The sequence below is a fragment of the Phalacrocorax carbo genome, chromosome 6 (assembly GCF_963921805.1).
Source record: "Phalacrocorax carbo chromosome 6, bPhaCar2.1, whole genome shotgun sequence".
In the NCBI taxonomy this organism is placed as follows: Eukaryota; Metazoa; Chordata; class Aves; order Suliformes; family Phalacrocoracidae; genus Phalacrocorax; species Phalacrocorax carbo.
The window spans coordinates 50,003,830-50,025,206 of NC_087518.1; the positions used below are offsets into that span (position 1 = coordinate 50,003,830).

General features: G+C 57.8%; 2 protein-coding genes across 2 annotated transcripts in view; one reads left to right on the forward strand and one right to left on the reverse strand.

Moving 5' to 3' along the window:
- TSPAN1 (tetraspanin 1) overlaps positions 1–20,222 on the reverse strand; it is a 45,371-nt gene extending 25,149 nt beyond the window's left edge. The window contains exon 1 of the mRNA XM_064455176.1: positions 20,218–20,222. The gene's annotated coding sequence lies outside the window, so the exon portion shown is untranslated. The remainder of the gene's footprint in view (positions 1–20,217) is intronic.
- PIK3R3 (phosphoinositide-3-kinase regulatory subunit 3) overlaps positions 1–21,377 on the forward strand; it is an 83,535-nt gene that overhangs the window by 12,886 nt on the left and 49,272 nt on the right. Inside the window, exons 5-7 of the mRNA XM_064455173.1 lie at positions 996–1,127; positions 4,017–4,218; positions 4,512–4,597. Coding sequence (XP_064311243.1) covers positions 996–1,127; positions 4,017–4,218; positions 4,512–4,597 — 420 coding nt within the window. The remainder of the gene's footprint in view (positions 1–995; positions 1,128–4,016; positions 4,219–4,511; positions 4,598–21,377) is intronic.

The window sequence follows — 21,377 nt, forward strand, 5'->3', positions numbered from 1 at the left end:
TCTACAAACAAATAATTTCAAATGATCCCAAATATCTTGGGTATTTTTTATTATTCCCCACCACACCCTAAGGTTTCTCCTACAAGGAAAATTTCAAAACATTGTGTTTGGCTCCAGTTCGATTCAAAGGCAGATTTTGAAACCTCCAGATCTTTGCAAAAGGGACCATTGCCCTTTGGGCAGCCACCTCCTGGCCCGGCTGGCTGAGAGACCTCCAAGAAAAACGCATGAGGCAATACCAAAGGATGCTGAAAGGGCTCTTCGCCCTGGACCCCAGTGGAGCAATGTCCCCGTGCTGGCCGGCCATGAGGCTCAGGTGGCCATGTCCCAGCCTTTGGCTCCTGCTGGACCGTGGGATATTTCTGCTTGGAGCACTGCCCCGTCCCAAGCCCAGGCTGGGTGGGCTCAGCCTCCCCCAGGTGCTTTGTCCCATCCCTGGAGCAATCTTCACCACCTCTCCCAGGGCAGCTGCTTTTTAGAGCACGTCTGCAGCATTTTGGGCTCACTGGGGGTGACGTAGGCCTTCAGCAATGTGTGTTGCCTGGGGACCATAACTCCGTTCCATGAATGCATTTTTCCAAGTTGGTTCTCCAGGGCTAGGGTTGCCACATGGTGCCTGGCTCCTGATGGCCTGAGGGTGCCTGGGGCAGCTGCTGAGCCTCTTCCATGGGTACTATCCTGCAGTGGGACCCCGGTAGGGTGGCAAGAGTCCCTGCCCCACACACTGGACATATAGTGCACATGAGGCAGAGATGCTGCCTCATACTTTCCATGGGCACATGGAACTCAGAGTCAGTGGAAACTGGGACACGAATATTTGCTGGGGTGTGTTGGCAGTGAAATCATGGGCTGCCACACCTGGGGGATGGGGGGCATGGGCAAAGACATCGGCATCCATGTCCAGAGGAAGGCCAGCAGGGATGGAAGGGTTCCGAGCGCCTCACCAGAGCGGCAGCACCACGGTCTAAGGGCTCCCGCTGGGTCTCTCCCTGCAGACGCCTCAACCGTGGACATGGACCTGTATGATGCCCAGACGCTGGCGGAGGCCCTGAAGTGGTACCTCCAGGAGCTCCCGTCGCCCCTGATCCCTCCAGCTCTCTACAGCGACTTGGTCCATATGGCTCAAGGTAAGCACGGCTGGGCTTCCCCCACTCCCGGGAACTTTTCTGGGGCTGAAGAAGGCTTAGTAAGCCCCTAGAAAGGCTCCCCAGCATCTCCAGGGTGGCTCCTGAGACTATCTCCTGCCTGATGGTGCAGTAAGGGCAGAGCCCGAGAAGGACAGCTGGGAACATCCCCTGTGCAGGAGTGGCACAGCACCTTTTGGGAGATGCTCCGGGAAAGTGAGGGAGACCCAGTGGGCTGCTTCACCCCCACCACAGCATAGTCCTCTCCCGCTGCAGTGCCCAGAGAAGGAGGTGCTGCCTGCCGGGATGGGCGGCTGCCAAGGCTGGGTGATGCTGGCCCCAGAAGAAAGCGTTATTATAATCTTTTGGCTCTGCTGCCTGGGAATTTTTTACTGTAATCTCATTAACTCTTGGCTTTATATGGGCATAGAAAATTCTCTGCTTTTTCAGTTTACTGCTGTTAGGAAGTGCCTTTAGGTCCCTGCAAGCTTTCCAGCCTCTGTGGAAATGTATGAGACCCTCAAAGTTTTGGCTTTATTTGATTTTTTTCTTTCAAATAAACAGGGATGGGCTCATACCCAGGTCAGCAGAGTCCACAGTCCATCCCAGTAGGGAGCCTGGACCAAAACCCATTTCAAATGTGTCCTTGCACAGCCACTCAGCTCCTCACAGCCTGAGGCCCCGCAGGCATCTCCAGGCACAGAAGAGGCCCTTGCCCACTGTGTTAGATAGGACCTGAACCCCTTGCCACCTTCAAAACCAGGATTTCCCCTTTTGCAGCAGCTGCTGTCTCGCTGCGTTTGCTGTAGTGTCCTCCATCCCTGCGTATCACCTCCCCGTCCTAAACCAGATTAGTGCAGGTCATGCTCTTGGCTGCCTTAAGAGGCACTAAAAGATCACCCACGGCCAGACCAGTGTGGCCTTTTCCTACCACGTCCTGGCAGGAAAAGGCAATGGACTCTTTGTAGCCTCTGGAAAGGCAGGAGGGCCACACAAAGACAAGAGATAACTCACACCCAGTCCTCCCTGCCCTGCAGACATGAAGCCAGGAGGAATACCCCTGGGGCTGGTAGCACTGAGATGCTGCCTTCCCCTCAGCCGTAGGAGAGAGGAGAAATCAAAGGCTGCCTCCCTTCCAAGGATAAAAACGCAATTAGGAAGCAATTAGCTGGGTTGCCTCGTTAAATGACTTCAAAGAGAAGTGCCTTTCCCCATAGCCTGTGCTGGAGTGGGCTCTGGTCTGGGCACAATGGGTGCAGGAGGAGGAGGAGGGGGCAGGAACGGAGGCAAAACCGATGGGGATTTCTCTGGGGCTTTAAAAAAAAAATAAAAACTCAAGTCTTTCAGGAGACAGTGCTGGTTTTTGGCAGTCTGCCCTGCAAGCAGGCTCCTTCTGCCCTGCTTGAGACTGCAGGCTAGAAAAGCGGCAAGCTGACTACCTGCAAAAGGGGTCAAAATCATCCCCAGATTCCCCTCTTGGCTGTGGACCTTTTCCCTGTGGCATCCCCTGTGTACAAAAAGGTGCAAAAAGCAGCTGATTGGCGTAGGGGAGGCCTGGAGCAAAGCCAAATATCTCACTGGAACAGCTTGTTGGATACAGGGGTACACAAACACCCCATCACTATCCCAGCCAGATTGTGGACCTGCTTCAGAGGGGATCCTGGACCCCCTGCCCCTCTGGCTCTGGTGCACCCCAGCCCCAAGGATGGATGCCGGGGCTGGCTGGGCATCAGCCAAACCTCAGCCCTGGTGCAAAAGAGCTGCAGGGAGCTGAGTCAGCCCCCAGCCAAGCCGGGCTTTGAAGCTGGCTGAGAGCAACACAGCCCTGGGGACTTCCCTGTCCCCCACAGATGAAAGGGCTGGGGCCATGGAAGGGATGGAGGATGGCCAGAGAGCTGCTGTTTCCTGTGCCCAGGGCAGGGACACAGTCCCAGACCACTGAGCTCACAGCTCACAAGACCAGGGAGCCCTGGCCAAGGCTGCCAGAGGGCACTGGGGCTGCTTGTGGGAGCACCACAGGGCTGTGGGCTGTTTGGGGCACCCGTGACAGGGGTTTTGGTAGTACCTCCATGATGGGCAACACCATTAGGTGCCTACTTTTATTTACATGGGCAATTCAAGTATCTCTGGAAGTAGTTGTCCCCCAAACCAGCCGCCCCTGCCGCTGCATTTCAGGGTGCAAGAGAGACCACACTGGGAGGGCTGCAGGGGCTTTGCTTACCGCTGTGCCTGTAGCTCTCAGCCTAGGTGCAGGGTTTTTTTCTCCTAAAAAGCGTTTTCCCTCCCAGCTTGCTTTTTCTGCAGGGGAGGGCTGAGCCTTTAAATTTGGCAGACCTTCCAGCGGGTGCTTATTTGCCCACCTCTGCTTTGCTCTGCCTTTTCCATGTCTTTTCTGTGCACCAAGGTAGGGCTCTCACAGTTCTCCTCAGGTAGAGCAGCGAGGGGTGTTTAGGTGCAGCCCTTGCCAGGTGAGTAGCTCAGCCCCGGATGCTCCCTCCCTTGCTGTGCTGAGAGGGGAAATGTGCTAAAGTCACCCTACAATGTGATCTGGGGTGGTGTGAGCGGGTAAGTGGGGCTGGCAGCCTCCAGCGAGAGGCAGCTGAGACTCCCAGGGGTCTTTTTCAAGACCTCTTCACACCTCTGTGTGCCCTGTGCTCCCTGGGGTACCCGTGTGTCCCACAGCCTGTCTGTGGGAAGGGATGAGCTCCAAAGAAGAAGTCATGTTTTTTGGGAGACAGGTTGAGGTCAGTTTTTTGGAGGCTCTGTGGGTAGTAGAGATCTGCCACAGCTCATACTATGTGTGCTGGCAGGTGCCGGGCTCCCAAAGAGAGGTTAGGGGATGCCCCGGCCTCCCGAATTGACTTTTCTTCTCCTGTTTCCCCTCTGTTGCAGAGACCCCAGGCCTGGAGGAGTGTGGCCAGCGAGCCAGAGCCCTGCTGGCCCCCCCGGCCCTGCCGCAGCCCCAGGCACTGCTCCTGCGCCAGCTCACCTGCCATTTCTGCCGCCTCTGCCAGGGCACCTGCAGGAGCCGTCTCTCACCTCGGCTCCTGGCTGAGCTCTTTGGGGAGCTGCTTCTCCACCCTGCAGCTGCCAGGTGAGGAGCCCCTGCCATGCACAGGGTGGGGCAGGCAAGAGAAGGGCTCAGCCTTGGGTTTTCTGAAGGGGAGGCCAGAGCCGGGAGCCCCCATCCCAACTGTGATGCTCTGAAATCACAGCTGTTCCCACAGTGACCAGGTGTGATGTCATACGCGGGACTGGAATACACAGCATTGCCCCAGTTCCACAAGAGGTCCATCAGGGTGGCTGGCTTTTGTCCCAGGGGTGTGGGTGCCTCTGGGGTGGCTGAGCTGCTGTGGCACCCTCACAGACCCTCCATTCTCCCCACAGCACTGAGGCAAGTCCCGAGCTCCGCGCAAGGATCCTCGAGTCCCTTATCACGGCCAGCGATGCGGCGGAGGCACATGCAGCCCCTGGTAAGAGATGCCCGGCTGGTGGTGGAGGTGGGGGCAGCAGGAGTGAAATTCACGGAGGCGAGAACAGCAGGTTGTGAGGCGGTTTCAGTGGCTGGTGCGGTGACAGGAAGGTGCCTGCATTCCTGTGGCGGTGCCCGGGCTGCGCTGGCTCCCTGGCCATGTTCTCATTTCCCCTCCCACCTTTCTCCTCAGAGAGGCTGGTTTTGGGGCATTTCTTTGCAGCCCCTTGGAAGGTTTGCAGCCATTTTCTTGCTTAATGTCTGTGTCACTGCGCTTTGGTCCTGGTGTGGTGCAAACAGGTCCTGCTCCCCCATTTTGGGGGCTCAGTGGGTGTAGGTACTATTAGTTGGGGGTTGCTGCACAGCTTGTTTCGATGATCAGGGATTTGGCTGCAGTCTGGGACGAGAAAAATACCAACACAACCATAAAACGTCAGGATGGTGCTTGCTACAGGATCCAAGCCGTGTTTATGCTTGCATTTAGTTTTCACATGTGCAGAATCACATTGCATCCATTGATGCACTGCTGCTTCCCCCATGGGCATCCCCAGGTTGGTGATGAGGACAGGTACTTGTCCCCCACCTCTCCTTGCTTGGGAAATGAGCTGGGAGCATGTGTTTCTCTGCAGATGTTAAAGACCCCATGCAGCATTCACCCTCCAGGACTGCAGTTCTGCTCCCTTTATTGCCAACACCACTGTTTGCCTCCAGCACCTATTTGATCTTTACTTCTGCTCTGACGGTTGAAGTCCCAGCCCTCTGCTGGCCAACTGCTCCTGCTGAGTCCCTCTAGCCTGGTGGCATCTCATGTCCCATCAGCATCCAAAACCAAAGCATATGCCCCTTGTGCCCTCTGCAGCACCCCAAGGGTGGAAGGCAAGTGGTCCCTCCAGGCAGGGATGTACGTTGGAGGGAGGGTGCTCAGTGGAGCACAAACTGCAGACCTTGAGGACCACAGAGGTCCATCCCTATGGGATCCCATTTCCAGGCAGCTGCCTGGAGGGGATACCCTCACTGAGCTGCCCAGACCACTGGGAGGCACAACTGCTTCCAGCCCTGCTGCTTGGCAATATGTTGGCATTGGCCCCCGTGAATCCTGTCTCTTTGTGATGTATCCTGGTCCTTGTCATCACCCTGCCTCCCTGGGGGGTGGCCAGGACAGGCAGGATTATAACTCTTAATATTGCTTGTAAATCAGCCCTTTCAGACCTCTCATCTTATTTATTGCTCTCCCCTGAGCTCTTGCCCGTGAGTTGGTTGAGATCCGTAAGGCTCTTCTACCCGCTGATCCAGATGTTGGGCAGCTGTAGCCCACCAGTCCCTGGGGTCCGTGTCGCCTTCCCTGGACCCTGTGCTGTCACTGGTCGTCCCCACCCCAAACTGAGAAAAGGGGTCGGGTAGGACTCTGGCATCCTCACCCCCTTTCTGGGTCAAAATCTCCTCTATGGGCACATCCTGATGTGGGCAGCCCACAACCATGGGGCAGGGCACAGGGCACCTGGGCTCACCACCCCATGGGCTGCCTCGCTGCGGAACTTCAGACAAGTCCTGCCACCTCCCCTCTCTTCATACCTAAAACCAAGGATATTATTACTTGGCTGTCATCACATTAGGATGTTGGGAAGCTTAATTAAATGCCTGCAAAGCATTTTTGAGAGCTGTGGATGAAAGGTGCTATATATAAAGTGCAAAGAATTATTAGTAGCGGTGGGGTCCACGCCCCGGCCCTGATCCCACAGCCACGGCCCTGCTCCCCCGCTGCCCCCACATCCCGGCACCGTGATTATTTTTGTGCGCGTGTGGAGTTGTGGTTTTATAATTATACATGTAAAATAGCTATAAATACCCCGCAATAACACAGCGGGTGTGTGTGCATAGCACAGGAATAGGAGTCAGTAGCTGACACGGAGGAAACCGCAATGTGACCTCATTCTGACTCAGGCGTAAATATACCTTGTGTGAATGGGCAGCTGGAGGATTTTGGGGCAGCTGGGGGTGCTTTGGGCCTGCTCAGGGGCTACAGGGACAGTGCCCACCTTGGCAGTGAGGGCCATGTTTTGGGTGAGGTCCGAAGCTGGCTGCTAGCCCTGGGGAGGCTCCTGTGGGGTTGGGGTCCCTTTTCTCCCGTGTGTCCTGGGGATGATGGAGGAGGCTTGGACGTGAAAATCATCAGGAATAAAAATGTAATTTATGAAATCTGGTTCCTCTAGGGACTTCCTGGGGTGGATTCATTGTCGCTGAGTTTGCTGCATCTCTTCCCGCAGGCGCTGTTCCTGGCGGGTCTCTGCAGCTGCCTGTGGACAGGCTGCAAAGGGGAATGGGATGGGATGGTTCCATGATGGCTCCTGAAAGCTATTCCCAGTGACTGGGGGTTGCAGCAGTGGGGTCATGCTGGAGGCACTGTTTTGCATAGGGCAATGCTATGGGTTAGTGGCAAAGCTGAGACAGAGCCTGGGGCCAGGCAGCCGCATCCAGGACACCTCACCATGCTCTCTGGCAAGCCCTGGGCACTGGGCAGCCAGCCCCAGCACAGCCCACGGGCATGGGGACATTCCTCAGCCCCATGGGGACCAAGGGGGGCACACAGCAGGACCCCAGAGCTTGGGGTGGGGGCTGTTTATGGAGCAGGGTGAGGGGGCAGGGGAAGGCAAAGGGAAGAAATGATGCAAATACCAGCTCAGCTGAAGGAAGATGACTTCATCTCCTTTTCCTCTCCTGGTGCTATTTATAGCCACTTTAATTTACTCCCCTTTGCTTTATTATCTCTCCAGCAAGCCGTTAGCCCTCAGACAGCAGGATGCCTTTACTCACCATGCAGCACAGAATTCTGGAGAAAAAAAAAAAAAGAAAAAAAAAAAAGCCAAAATCAGGGGTGGGAGGCAGGGAAAGGTGGCGGAATGTGGGGGGCAGGAGCAGCACTGTCCTGTGGCATAGATTTCTGGAGAAAATGAGGGGATTTTGGCTTCTTTTGGGGAAACGAGAATTGGCAAGAGAGACGTCTCCTTTTTGCTTCAGAGCAGTGGCTGGAGGGGACAGGACTGGTGGTGCCAGGGTCCCCTCCTTGCCCCAGGTTGGACCCTGCTGAGGCAGGCACCCCCTGCTCCCCCAGAGCTTTATGTGGGGCAGTGGTATAACGCTAGTGGGTGGGGACTGGGCTCCAGCGCCCAGCCCCAGCACCTTGAAAACACCTTCCCAAAGAGCAGGTTTGGTAGCCCTGTGCTATTGGGAAACTGAGGCATGGCCTCTCCAGGGAGTCGCTCTCCCAGCAGCTCCAAAATCTGGTCCCTGGTGGGGTTTGGTCTGCAGACACCCAGCCCTGAGCCCAGCACCATGGCACCCCAGACCCCAGTGCTCAGCAGGGTTGGAGGCCACAGGGCTGCGGTGGTGCTGGTGGTGGGTGACATCCTGTGACATCTCATGATGTGGTGTGCTGGGCACTTGCGAGCCCCTTACAGGCACCGCTGTGACAGCATTGCTGCCAAGCAGAATGCCACGTTAAACCAAATTATAAGTATCTGGCTTTGAAGTTTTAAATCTTTTTTCCTGTTTGCTTTCTTCTGAATCCAAGGGAAAAGCCCATCCCCTCACTCTCCCCAGCTCACCTGTCATGGTGGAGGTTGCAGACTTGGATGTGCAGGGGGCCAGGAGGGAGCAGAGGGCTTGCGAGGAGGGGACAGCCCAGGAGGTGCAGACCCCCGCCTGCCTGGGATGCTGGGGTCCAGGCACTGCCCTGCCTCCATGGGAGCATCCCCATGCAGCTACAAGCATCCCAGTACTTGGACTGGCACATCAGCTGCAGGGTGCCTCCGGTTTGTGCTACCCCTTGGTGTTTCATCCCCTTGGGGCTGGTGTTGTGGATTAAAAATAGCCAGGAAAAACCCAACCAAAAACCCCTGGGTGGAGGGAAGCGTGGGGAAGCTGTGGCCGAGTGGTCCCCTGTGCTGAGACGCCTGGTACTGCCTCCCCTAATCTGCAAACAATACAAAGAAAACAAATTAACCACAGGGAAGGGCAGCAGAAGAAAAGGGAGCCAGGATCTAGCTAGGGACATGAGGTAGAGAGAGCAACTAAAAATAACAGATCCCCGAAGGCGTGAGGAGGAACATGACAGGGATCCTCACTCTTGGCATCCTAGAAAGTGGCCTTGTACCTCCCCAGCTGCTCTGGCTGTAATGCAGCCCAGCCTGGTGAGTCTGGAGAGGAAAAAGCCTCTGAGATGGGCAGCAGCAGGGAGGTGAGCGATGCAGAGCCATGCCGTGGAGCAGGGAGTGATGCTCCCACCTGCAGCAGAGGATGGGTGTCCCCCAAGCACCCAGGGTGCCCAGCTGTGAGGCAGCTGCTGCCTGACCCACTTGTAGGCAGCTGGTGTGCAGTGGGATGCTGCTGGGAGACCCCAGGGTTGCTGCCTTTGCAGCTGATTTTAGCCCGTGTTCCATTAATCATGGAGTGGGAGGGGATCACAGCAAGCCCAGCCTTTGCTGGCGCCTCTGCCTGCTCCCCTGCCTGCCCCATGCTCATTGCTGGGAGGGCTTGGAAGAGCAGGGGCTGGGGCACCCCACCCTGTGTTTTTTGGGCTGAGTGACCCTGTGCTGCAGTCCGCTTTCCTCTAGCCAGCTTTAAGCAGCTGGGGAAGCCCTGGGAAGGATGTCTCATGGCAGCCTAAGGGCAAGGGGGTGGGAGGCCTCCCTTGGCATCTCCTCGTGCCTCAGCTTCCCCTCCCGGCTGGCAGAGGTGGCCTTTGCCGGTGTGGTTTCTCAGGTTGCCCGTACTGCTCCAGGCAGGCATTTTCACAGCACACCAGGGCTCTGGGATGGTTCCCTGGGGTGGGGAGCTGGGGCACCCAGCAAAGGATGTTTCAGCCAACCCAGATGTTTGCCACATGCCCTGGTGGCAGCCCCTTTCCCTTGGGATCACCAGCTCTGGCCCCTCTTCCCATCCCCAAGCTCTGCAGGTGGCCATGCCCAGGCCACAGCACAATGCTGCTGGACAAAGCTGGGGCAGGAGCAACCGCACTGCTCAGAGACCAGCAGCTTCCCTGGCAGGAGGAGGGACCCTGGCAATGCTGTGGGGATATGGGGTGACAGCCCTGCGGTCCCTCTCTCCCCATGGCAGCCACAGCCCTGCCTCATTGGTGCCGGTGCTGAAAGCATAGCACGGTCCAGCCCTCCCCCATGCCAGGGGGAACGGCTCCCAGCGGAAACACAGCTTGGCTGGGATTGAAACCCTTTTCCTCCCAACACCGCGTGGCCGGAGCTGATAATGGGCTGGATAACCCTAAGCATTGTGTGTGCCGCCAGCCCGTGACCTGCCAGGGGTTTCACTGCCGGAGAGGAAATGCTGCCGCTCGGCTGGCAGGGATTCGGAGGGAGCCTCTGTGCATGCTGGCAGTGGGGTGCGGGGGCTGCCCTGCTGTCTGGGCAGCCTTCCTTTCTTTTTGCTGGCATATGAAGTTTTGGGATGGCTCCTTCAGAGCCTCACTGGTGTAAGCCCAGGCCCCTGTGCTGGTATGCACTGGCCAGCTCTCAGCTGCATGGCCACAAAAGCTGCTGGCCTGGAAAACCTGGGGGTTTGGGGAGGTTGTCTGGTGTGGCCAGGGCTTGGCCCTTGGGGTTTGCAGGGCTCTCCAGACGGGTCTTTGCACCTGGGATGCCCCTGCCTGCTCCAGAGGGCATCTTCTAGAGGCCAGACTGGCTGAGTAAACCCTCCCCACTCCAAATGGAGTCACTGGCTTTGCTGTCACAGCCTGGCCAGGGCTGGCTCACTCCTCATGCCAGCTGCTTGCTGAGCTGAACTGCAGGAGCATGTGCGCCAGCACACGTGTCCTCCCAGCTCCTGCCCTCAGATGCTGTCTGAGCTGGAGTCACTCTTTCTGCTGCAGTGACTCTAGCTAAACACCACCGGCGCCTTCACAGAAGATGGGGTGGGTGACAAAGCACTGGTCACATTGCCAGCCACAGCCGGTTTTCCAGTTTGGCACCAAAGCCAGGAGCATCCTCTCCTGCGCAGTGGCATTTCTGTCCTCTGCAGCCTGCCTGGCAGTGGATGGGCAGCAGCATGTCACCCTGCTGCCCTTTTGGTCAGGAGACGCCAGCAAAGGGCAATGCTGCCCATCAGGGATTTCATGCTGGACCAGGAGAGCTAAAGGGTGGCTGATCCCTCTGTGATCCCACCAGCACCCCTGGACCCTGCCTTCCTCGAAAGCATCCCATTGCGCTCTGAAGGGGTGGGAGGGGGCAGGCTGCCCAGCACACACATACGAGCAGCTCTGGGGAAAGGCAGGATTTGTGCTTCCAGGAGGGAGAAAGAGTCATGGGGGGATGGCAGGGCCATGCCAGTGGCTGAGCAAAGGACTGGGGTAAGTGGTGACTGTCGGCTGCTATCCACGAGGTCAGGCAGAAATGCTCTCACAGTCCTTGCCTGGCTTTAAAATCTATTAACGTCATTTTGCCATTCGAGCCGAGCACCACACAGGCAGCAGAAACATTCAGGCATGGCTCAGATCAGAGCAGGATTTCAATTACAGTAATCAAAGGTGACACAGATAAGAAACCCCTAGTCTATGAAGCCACGACAGCTGTCCCCTGGTTCAAACCAGCACCCATCCAGAGCAGTTCCATCAAAATCACTGAAGTGGTACTAGGGTAAAATTGGATTGTGAATCCATTTTCATCTGCTGTGGTGGAAAATGCTTTCCCTGCACTCCTTGGGGAAGAAAGCCACCTTCTCACGGGAGCAGCAAGGGAGGAAGGTGCGAAGCGTGGAAGAGGGGACATTGTCCCCAGCGAAGGCATTGATGACTGCTTGTGGATGGTGGAGGCAGCAGGAGGAACAGCTGGGATGCTGAAGCATCATGGCTCTGCCTCCTGCTTTCCCCTCTCCACTTCAGCGTGGCCCCACAGGGATGCTCATGGCTGAGACAGGGATGTGCTCAGCTCGGTTCCAGGCTCCCCGGAGGGATGAGCAGTCCTCTGAGCCCCACTGTGGCCAGACCACCCCAAGCTGTGCTGCAGGGCAGATACCCCTGGCAGTACCAAGGAAAGTCTGGGGAGAGGTTCAGGGGGTTGGAGGGGGAGAAGAGCCCCACAGCGCAGGAGCTGGCACCCTCCTCTCTCATCCTTGCAAGTGCCTGACTTGGTCCTGTTGAGAAATGCCACAGGCACACTTTCAGTGGGTGACCTGCTGCCTGTGCAGGCGGAGGCCGTGCAGGAGCACAGGGTGAATGTGCTGGTAGCACACACACCCTTCCCACCGGCTGAGGAGGATGCACACAGGGTGACGCCCAGGGAAAGCTGCCTCCTGCTCCTGTCTCTGCCACTGCTTGAATGTGTTCCTGGTCAAACCCCCGCCCCCCCCCCCCCCCCCCCAGTTTTGTCTCCCACAGTCTGGGGTGTTGAAAATCTTTTGGATGGCAGCAGGGCAGCGGCAGCACTGTGCACCAGTGTGCTGGCTGAGCTCCCCTGCCTGCCACCTCCGAACCCTTACCCCTTCGGTTCCCATCCCTGGCTCCTCACCACCACTCCACAGACCCACTGCCACAGCCTCACGGGACCCTGGATTCCACCGAGCTGTGGGGCACCCCCTGGCTCCCACGTGCACAAGGGGCCCTTTCTGCCCCCACCCCAGCATGGCGGGAGTTGGCCGAAACACAGCAGCTCTTTCTGTGCCCGCTGGCCCCGCTCCAGCCTGGCTGGGTGTCAACCGCCTGGCTGCAGCATGTGCCCCCCCCAGTGCCCCCCGGGGAGCGCGAGCCCTCTCCCAAACACTGGGGGTTTGTGTGGGGCATCGGGGCTGAATGGCGGGTCTGTGTGGCCGCGGCTGCTGGGCCGGGAGGGAAGGCGAGCCGCTTGCCTCATCTGTTTACCTGGAAGCAGAGATTGTGGCCAGGCCCAGCTGCTGCTGTGGCGGGTGCTTTCATGCTGGAGCTAACAGGATCGGGAGTGCCGTGCTGCACCCATTCCCGAGCAGCCTGTGGCATGCCAGCAATGGGGATGCAGGCAGAGACCTGGTGGTGCTTCTTTCCCTCAATGTGCCAGCGTGGTGCTGGACACTCCTGCCCACCTCAGCCAGAGAGCTGGAGCCTGGGGAGGAATATGGGGATGGAGATGGAGGCCAGGCCATCAGAGAGGTGGGCAATACTGCTGGTCATCCTCTGACCTGCAGCATCACTGTGCCCCAGGGCTCTACAGGATCCCCATGCTGGCTGGGACCCTGTCATGGCTGCGTGACCCCACGCTGTCCATGGGTCTCCATCAGTTGTGCTGTGCCCCTGGACTGGCAGGGTCCCCATCCTGACTGTGTATCTCCCTACCACCTGGGTCCCCACCCTGGCTGCCTGTCCCCATACTGTCCCCATACTGCATGTCCCTGCACCATCCTTAGCTCTCTGTACTGGCTGCGGGGCCCCACATTGGCTGTGGACACCTGTACCATCTCTGTCCCCATGCAGGCTGTGTGTTCCTGCACCAGCCAGGTCCCTGTACCAGCAGTGTCCCCAGGGGGACATGGGACCCACTTAGCAGCTCCGGGAGAGAGGGGCCACCCATGCAAGCAGCAGGTTTTGTCCTTGTGTGAGCCAGAACTGATGGCCACACACAGGTGCTGGGGAAGGAAAGGGGATGGTAGCGCCTTCATCAGCACCTGGATGCACAGGGATTAATGAAGCTGGCTTGCTGTCCCTAGGGTTCAGGTTGCCTTATCTGTGTGTATCTGTTCCTACTCAGCCACTGCTAGAGCAGCTCCTAGTGCCGCACAGCTAATCCCAGAGGCTGCCAGATAGGGCAGGGACTGCTGCTTCCACCCACACCCTGTCTGCACTGGCCAGGAGCATGGAGCTGTGCCATGACCTGCTCCTGTCCCCAGGCCAGCTAATGCTGGAGATAACCAGAGGCCCAGGGCAGAGGTGTAATGGGTTTGGCATTCTCATTCTCTGGGAGAGTTACGGCCCCATGGCCTGGGCTCAGGGACTACACCAAGTCTCTGGGAGCTCACGGCCATACTTTGGGGTCACCGAGCAGATGTCTCCATCTTTTGTGTATTCCTGGCATTTGGGGAGTTGTGCAGGTGGTGAAGGAGCTGGGGTACCCACAGAGGCTGGCATCCTACCAAGCAGCCTGGCACCACGTTGTCCCCAGGAGACAAAGGGCTGGGGCTAGACCATTCAACCTCATGCCATGTAGACATGGATGTAGTGTCCTTGCTGAGCATCCTTGGCTCTTCCCAAGAACCTGGAGGACCCATGAGTCCCGTCTGCCCCTCCTCAGTGCTGTCAGCAAGGTGTCTTCCCGCTTGCCTCTGTCACTCCTAATTTCTCCATCCTGCATCAGCCCTGTATGCCCCGGGGTGGGAGGAGCATCCGCGGCTGTGCTTCAGCACCATCACAAACTTCCACCGTGGCATGCACTGTGCTATGGCAGCACCTTTATTTTTTCAGCTGCTTCCCTGTTTTCTTTGCAATCAGGCTCTTTTGCGGGGTGGTGGCAATCGCAGGGGTTATTTGGGGAGGGTTCAGTGTGCCACTGAGCAAGCAGCTTGCAGCGTGGTGCCCAGACCCAGGAGCTCATGGTGGCCTGCCCTGTCATGAACCCCACATCTCAGATGGCTCTGACCCTCCCTGGCCATGGCACAGAGGAAAAAACATCTCACCTGGGCTTGGGAGAGACGGTTTAGCTCTGCACACCCCAAAGTCGCCCTGGGACCTCAAAGCCACCCACTTCCCATGGGCTGTGCAGCTCTATGTACCACAGACATGGACTGCATAGGCTGATGTCCCAAGGTCACCAATGCCACTGGAGCTTTCGGTCCACAGTGAGAAGGTGCTAAGCCCACAGAAGCAGGCACCCAGCATCACTGGCACTGCTCTTGCTCCAACACCACTCTCTCATGCTCCTGGCCTATGGGTTCTCCAGAGCATCTCTCCTGTTGCCTCCCAACCTTGCGACACTAGGATTTAAAGCTATGGGGAAGGTGGCCTAGAGAAGGCTTTGCAAGGTGCTGGCAGGGAATGACAGCAAAGAAAGCCACCCCAGGGGAAAAAGTGGTGTCAGGAGAGCACAGGTCCCCAGGACCCCCTGTGGAAACAGGGTTTGGAGGACTGAAAACCCCAGTGACAGGGTTTTGGTAATGCAAAAGCGCCAGCCCGAGCTGGCCCTGCCCCAACAGCCTCACTGGGCCATTTCAGGAGTGGTCATAACTGTTGAGCGGCTGCACATTTCTGAGGGGAGCTCTGCTCCGCAGCCTCTGACAGCTGTTTCTGCAAGAGCCTTAAACTGAAACATCTGGAGTGTTTCAGAAAGAGAAACCTGAGTGTTTTGGGGTCCAGAACAATTCAAAAGATCCAAGACAAATTCATGAGCCATCAGGCTTGACCTGAATCTGGTCTTTTCAGCGAGGAAGCCAAAAGCCCTTGTCCAAGTCGTTTCCTCCCAGCTTTTAGTGGGATTAGAACTGCAGTGTCCTGTGCTGGCAGGCGTCCCTGTGTGCCGAGCACATCCAGCCTGAAATCCCTTCGTGCTGGCCCCAGGGCCCATCTCAGCATCCTGACGCTTGCTGCTGCCATCACTTCCAATTTAGACCTTCTCGTGGCAGAGACTGATATAGAAGCACTTTGCAGGATGGCGCTTCCCCTCCCCAGGGAGCCGGCGCCAGCGCTTTGCTCTTCCCACTCACCAGCTCCGAGGGAGACCAAGGAGCTTGAATTACTTTTTTCCAAGAAGGGTGGATTTGGTTTGCAGAAAGATAAGGGCTAGGGAGCAGTTGTTCTGCTCTGCTGAGCCTTTTGCCATCTGGAACAGCTTTTGGTTTCTTTCTGGATGCCTCTCCCGCAGCCTGCGTCCGCAGGACTGGGAGAGGGGTGAGGGCCTTGCTCGGACTCTCAAGGAGGGGAATGGCAAGGAGATGATGCTGGGGGACACAGGGGTCTGTCCCTGTGTGCCCTCTTTGCAGGGCTGGGGGAAAGTCAGCCCGGGCAAGTGGGGAGCTGGTTTAAGGAAGGGCTTGGAACAAACTCCGCTGTGCCAGTCATGGAAGTCCCCTGGTCAGCCCTTCCGAGGGACGTGCCCACTCTGCCTGGGCCGCCGCCTGCCTGTCCCCTTGCCAGGGCAGTGGCCGTGAGCTTCTGCAGCTGCTGCTTCTCATGCCATGTCCTCCAGCCCAGGCATGGGGAAAGCCTCTCTGCTCCATCCTCTCTCGTTCCCTCCTGGGGAGTAAGGTAAAAGCAAACAAGTCAATGCCAGGGCTGATCGCTCAGGGTCTAAAGAGGGGAGAGCTCTCCCCAAGGTGGGGGCACTGCTAACCCCAGCCCCCCAGGGTGATGTCTCTGGTGTCTAGTACAGGGTTGTGCTCCTGCAGTTACTTTGTCCTCAGGGAGGCCATAAAAAGCATCTCACAGTGCTCCTGCTGCCTGTTCCCATGGAAGCTGCGGGAGAACTGAGTTTCCTGGGCACGGCACTCCTCCCAGCTGGAAAACACCCTGCAGAGCTGTGGCAGTGGATGGATGTCAGCTCCCATGGCCCTGCATGGCTCTGAGCCGGTCATGCCTGTATGCCACATGTTGGGGTCCCCTGGTCCCCACCAGCTGCTCGGTGGCTCCGTGCCAAATGGTTCCTATGTGGTGGCTTTGATTCGGTGTCCCTGTGGCTGACACCTGGTTTGGGGTCACACTGCTGCTGCCCAGGCTGCCTGTACTGTCCTGAGCATCCAGCGCTTGAAACCACAAGCTCTTGGTGAGCATCCTCCCTGGAGAGGCCGCTCTCTGCAATTAATCCGGGCATGGTTTATGCTAACGACTCTCCCCACTTTAAATTATAAATGGCCCTTGGCATGTGTGCACACAAACACATGTGCACGCGCAGAGATCCTTTAAGGCCATCATTAGCTGTAATTAGCGGGATCTGTCACTCATCTTTGGCAGTTAACGATGAGCCCTGAGTCAGAGGAATCTGGTGGCAGATAAAATAAACACGATTTCAAACAGTTTGGAAATAACAAGCCCTCATTAATCAGACAAGCCCCAAAGGGAAGCACTTGGAAAAGCAGCGGCTTCTTTGCTGTTGCTGAGCGCAGGGCTGGGTGGGCTTTGTGCTGGCCCCCCATCACACCCCCTCCTCAAACCCTTCTCTCCAGTGGGAGCAGGAAGCAGGATGCTTTCTCACTCGGCTGACCTCATGGCAGGGCTGAGGTATCAGAGCCAGTCAGCTCAGGCAAGAGACCTGAAACTGGTAAAACCCAGACAAAAGGGCTCCTGCATGGCTCCTCTCCTGGTGAAAGCAGCCAAGGCAGGATCTGGCTCTGAGGTGTGAGTGGAGGCAATGCCAGTGCCCCACAGTGGGAGCAGCGGCTCAACTCCAGGTGCAGATGAAGCAGCTCTGGGGCAGCACATTCCATGGCCACTGCTCAGCCCAAGACAGGAAAGGCTGCATGCTAAGGGTGCATGGAAGGCAGCGGGAGCATCCCCAGGATCCAGCCTCACAGGGCAGAGCAGGATTTGGGGAAGGGGCTGGTACGAGGGATGTTTTCTAGGGAGCAGGGGGAGCTGGGGAGGTTTCTAGCTGTCACAGCTGCAGCTAAATCACAGCAAATAGGAGGGGAATGGGACACACAAGGCTGGATTATATTACAAAGGAGCAGTCCATCATGGGGTATTTAAAATAATCCGCTTAGATGCACAGTAGCAGATTTGGAGTGCTAAGGGAATTGAAGGCGCTGTGGCTTTGCAAGGCTGGATCAGATCTAGTTAAGATGCCACTTAGGACAGCACATCCCATCCTGCCTCACTGTCCCAGGGTACAGGCACATGGCACCCACAGCCCCTGCAAGGCCACCCCTGCCCCACTGGGGAGGCACCCAAGGTGACACTGTCTGAGTCAAGATGGGTGACAATGTCCTGTGGCATCTCCCTGGGAAAGGCGGCAGGTTTGGGTGGTACCAGCCCCAGGTCATGGAGCCACGGGCTGGATTAGGCGTAGGGCAGGGGATTCCCATGAGGGGCCAAACCTTCAGAAGGGTGAAGGAGGTGTAACTGGTGCTCAGGGTCTGGGGGACGCTGGTGTAACTCAGTGGCACCTTCGTGCTGAAGCCAGCTGCCTGGCAAAACAGCTTGGACCAGGGGGTGCCCAGGAGGGAGCCGCAGCTGTGCTGTCAAGGGATGGGAACCTCCTCTAAGCACATCCATGTGGCATCTGCAGCTCAGCTGGGGCTGGAGACCCAGCATGGGGTCCCCAGCAGGCTGGGACAGGGTGTCACAGTGGGTTGCATGGGGCTCTTGGTACCTGCTTGGGGGTGGAACTAGGGCAGGGGCTGCTCCGAAGACAGGTGGCCCATCTGCAGGGATGCCAGCTGGGCTGCACTGCCCTGTGTGAGCTTGCAAGCCCCACAGCGTGGCTGGTGGCTGCAGAGTGGGGTGCCTCCTAATGCCACAAGCTAGGGGGTCATCCTGGGGTCTGCATGGGTAGGAGCATGGGCTGTTTGGGGAACCCTGAGCATCGTCGCATCACTCCTCTGAGCTGGGCTGAAAGCGCAGCCCCAGGGAAGCCAGCTCAGCCCAAGAAAGGGATTTCATCCCAGAGACTTCATCCCATCCCCCAGAATCCCCCCAGAAGAGTATCCTTCTGAGAGCAGACAGTTTCTGCCTTAGGGTGGCACCTCCAGGCTGCTCTGATCCCAAAGGGTTCAGCTCACACTGGCCCTGCAGAGCCAGACCCAGCAGCAGCCTCTCAGAGCTGGGCAGCGTTGCCAGACGTGACCCCAGTGTGGAGCTGGCCATCACGCCACCCATCCCTTCGCTCCCAGGGAGGGCAGGGCCCAGGAACATGCCCACAAAATCCAAGGCTGGATGTCAGATTAGGCCACAGGACTGCCTGCCCCTCTCCTTGCCCTTAACCTGTGCCCTCTGAGCCCCAATGACCCCACTGCAGTGCCACACTCAATGCGAAGGCTCACTCCTGCAGGTTTAACCACTGTCCCCAGCTCCCCTGAGCATTAATCCAAGGGAGGATTAAGGTTAACGAGCTCCTTCAGGCACCCAGCCCTCATGCCTCCTGGGATGGACCACTCTGTCCTGGCCCCGGAGAGGGCACGGTGCCCAGCTGTCCCCCTGGGGCTTGCTGCTATCCCTTCTGAGCCCCCCAACCTCTCCTCCACCAGCATGCATCTCACCAGCCTTGCGTGGCACGTCTTTGTCTCTCCCTGAATTGGGGCCCATGGGCCATCCCTGGGGCTTCGGAGGCTTCCAAGCCTCTGTGAGCATCTTCCCTCTGCTCCCTGCAAGCCCTGGGGTGGGGACTAGGGCAGGTATTAGCTTCTCCCCCCACTTATCCCCTGTCCCCTGGGCACTGTACTCCAGGTCACTTGTTCCTAGATAGCTCTGGGTTCGTGACAACTAGTTTAAATGCCTGGAAAATACCTTAATCCCTGGTAAGCCCCTGATCCCTGCCTGCCTCATGCTCCCCTGGAGAGCCCCCCACTCCGGCCATAATCCCTGAGGAGAGGTCATCTGCACACCCTCCAGTCCTGGGGACAAGGGACCCTCTCCAGGGCACCCATGAGCTCCTGGGGCTGGCATGTGGGTGCTGGTTAGCCTTGCCCAGGGGACAGGCTAACCTCTGTCACCCACAGGGCATGGTGAGGACAGGGCCCCAGGGACACTCCTGCCATGGGGTGGGATGGCCAGGGCAGGGAGGGTCACAGGTGGAGCTGCCACCCTCCTGCACCCATCTTAGTGCCACCAGCTCCAGAATAGGGGTTTTTAGAGAAAACCAGGTAACTTACCTAATTTTATATAGTTAGGATTTTTTTTTAAATTTCTGTTTTGTGTTCCTATATGCTTCACAGTAAGCAGAGTCCCCAGCCTCCCAGTCCCTGTCCCCCCAGACCCTGCCCCATCCCATCCAGGGGGGCTCCCCAGGGCAACGAACTGGAGGAACCCGCAGCTTGCAGGGTGAAAGAGGGCCCTGGCTCTGCCCCCAACCCCATTCCCCCAGTGCCAGGAGCTTCTGCTGCCTTCACCTGCCCTGACCCACGGCTCCACGAGCTGTAATCCCCCTCCTGCTGCACCCGCAGGATCAGAGGCTGCCAGTGCCAAACCCATCCTGGAGAGAAGAGGGCACTGGTGGGGGGTGGTAATAAACCCTAATGACACCCTAGGGAGAGGAGGAGGAGGAGGAGGAGGGCGAAAGGCCCTCCCAAATCTCTTGGGTCTCTAAATAGGCAAAAGGAAAAATCCCTGTTTGCAGAAGTGTCTCCTATATTTATAAGAAGCAAAGACAATGCTAGGATAGAGGCTGAGCTGAGCTTTTAACCAGCCAGATTACACTTAGCAGGAGCATTTACCTCTGCCTCTAATCCGCCTGCCACAAAGACTTGCTAACTCCTTCCCGGATTTAACTGGGAGGTTTGAACTCTTCCTGCAGAGGAGAGAGTTAAGCCCAGGCTGGTGCTGGGGGGCTGCAGGGGCCAGGGTCAGTGCCTGCCCACCCCAGGCGCATCAGGTTTGGGCTGGATGTTTTAGCCCCAGACTCAATTTTCTTCTGGCAAGCCAGTCCCGCAGACAGGACAGGCAGGAGAGGCAGGCGCTGGGAGCCCTTTGTTCCCTGGGAGCTCAGTGCTGGTGGCTTCAAATTCAGAGCCTGTGCAGAGCAAAAATTTGGACGTTTTTGAGCAAAAAATCACTGCTTAAATGCAGAGCAGAAGTGAGAGCTCTGAAGGAGTCACCTGGCATGTGCGGCCCCTCTTGTTTTCAGCTGGATTTCTTGCAAGAACAGAAAATATCCGCAGCCAGCGCTGGGTGGCTGGGGCAGGCGGTGGGGGGAGGCTGCTGCAGGCTACAGCTACACTCCTGACACCCATAGCCGGTGTCCCCTGGCTCCCCTGCCTCCTCCACCCCACTCCAGAGCAGCCACATTCTCCATTGCCTCAGCTGGGTCAGGCCCATCAGTCCTCAGAGCCCAGGGTACCGATGCCTGCTGGCGGGCACTGACACCACAGCTGCATGCAAGCAGGATCCAGCCCTTTATGATTACTCCCTCGCAGGATGCTTCACCTCTATGCCAGGGAGGGGAAAGACAAAAATCCCGGCCCTTGGCCCTGCAGCACACCTCTGTGGCATCCCACAGCGCAGTACCCCATTACGGGGTTTTGGTGGGAGGCTATGGGGCGGGGGGACGGGGACGCGGCACAGGCTGACGTCACCGAGCTGGCCGGTGTCAGGCAGCACGATGCTCCAGCAGCGCTACCGGCACAAGCATCTCTGCAGCAGCCCGCAGCCCGCCGGAGCAATCTGCCAGCAAAGACGGCTCAGTTGGGAGAGGGGCCAAGAGAAGGGCTGGAGCGGCTGTTGGCACTGGTGCGAGCCTGGCTCTGCTCCGCAGGACCTGGCCTGAAGGGCTGCCCACCCTCAGTCTTGCCCCTTGCCGCCAGTGCTAAGACCCAAGTGCCAGGTTTGTAGGCTGAGGCAGGAAGGAAGCATGTGCCGAGACAGCAGAGCCAGGGCTGAAACCTCCCGACTTCTGGGAATCAGGCAGTATCGGAAATTTCCCTCCCGGCACGGCTGCGCGGGGGGGCATAACGAGTCCCCTTGGCCAGACCTCGCACAGTCTCCCTCCATCTTGGCAGCCCCTCCCGGGGTGCAGGGGGTGTGAGCCTCCACTGCAGCCCAGGCAAGGGCAACGTGGATGGCCACCGCGCCACCACCACTGTGCCGCAGCCACCACCGCGCCACCACCATCCCAGCACTGGCTCCTCGCACAAAGGCTGGAAGTTGGGCACAGCCAGGGGTTTTCCCAGCTCAG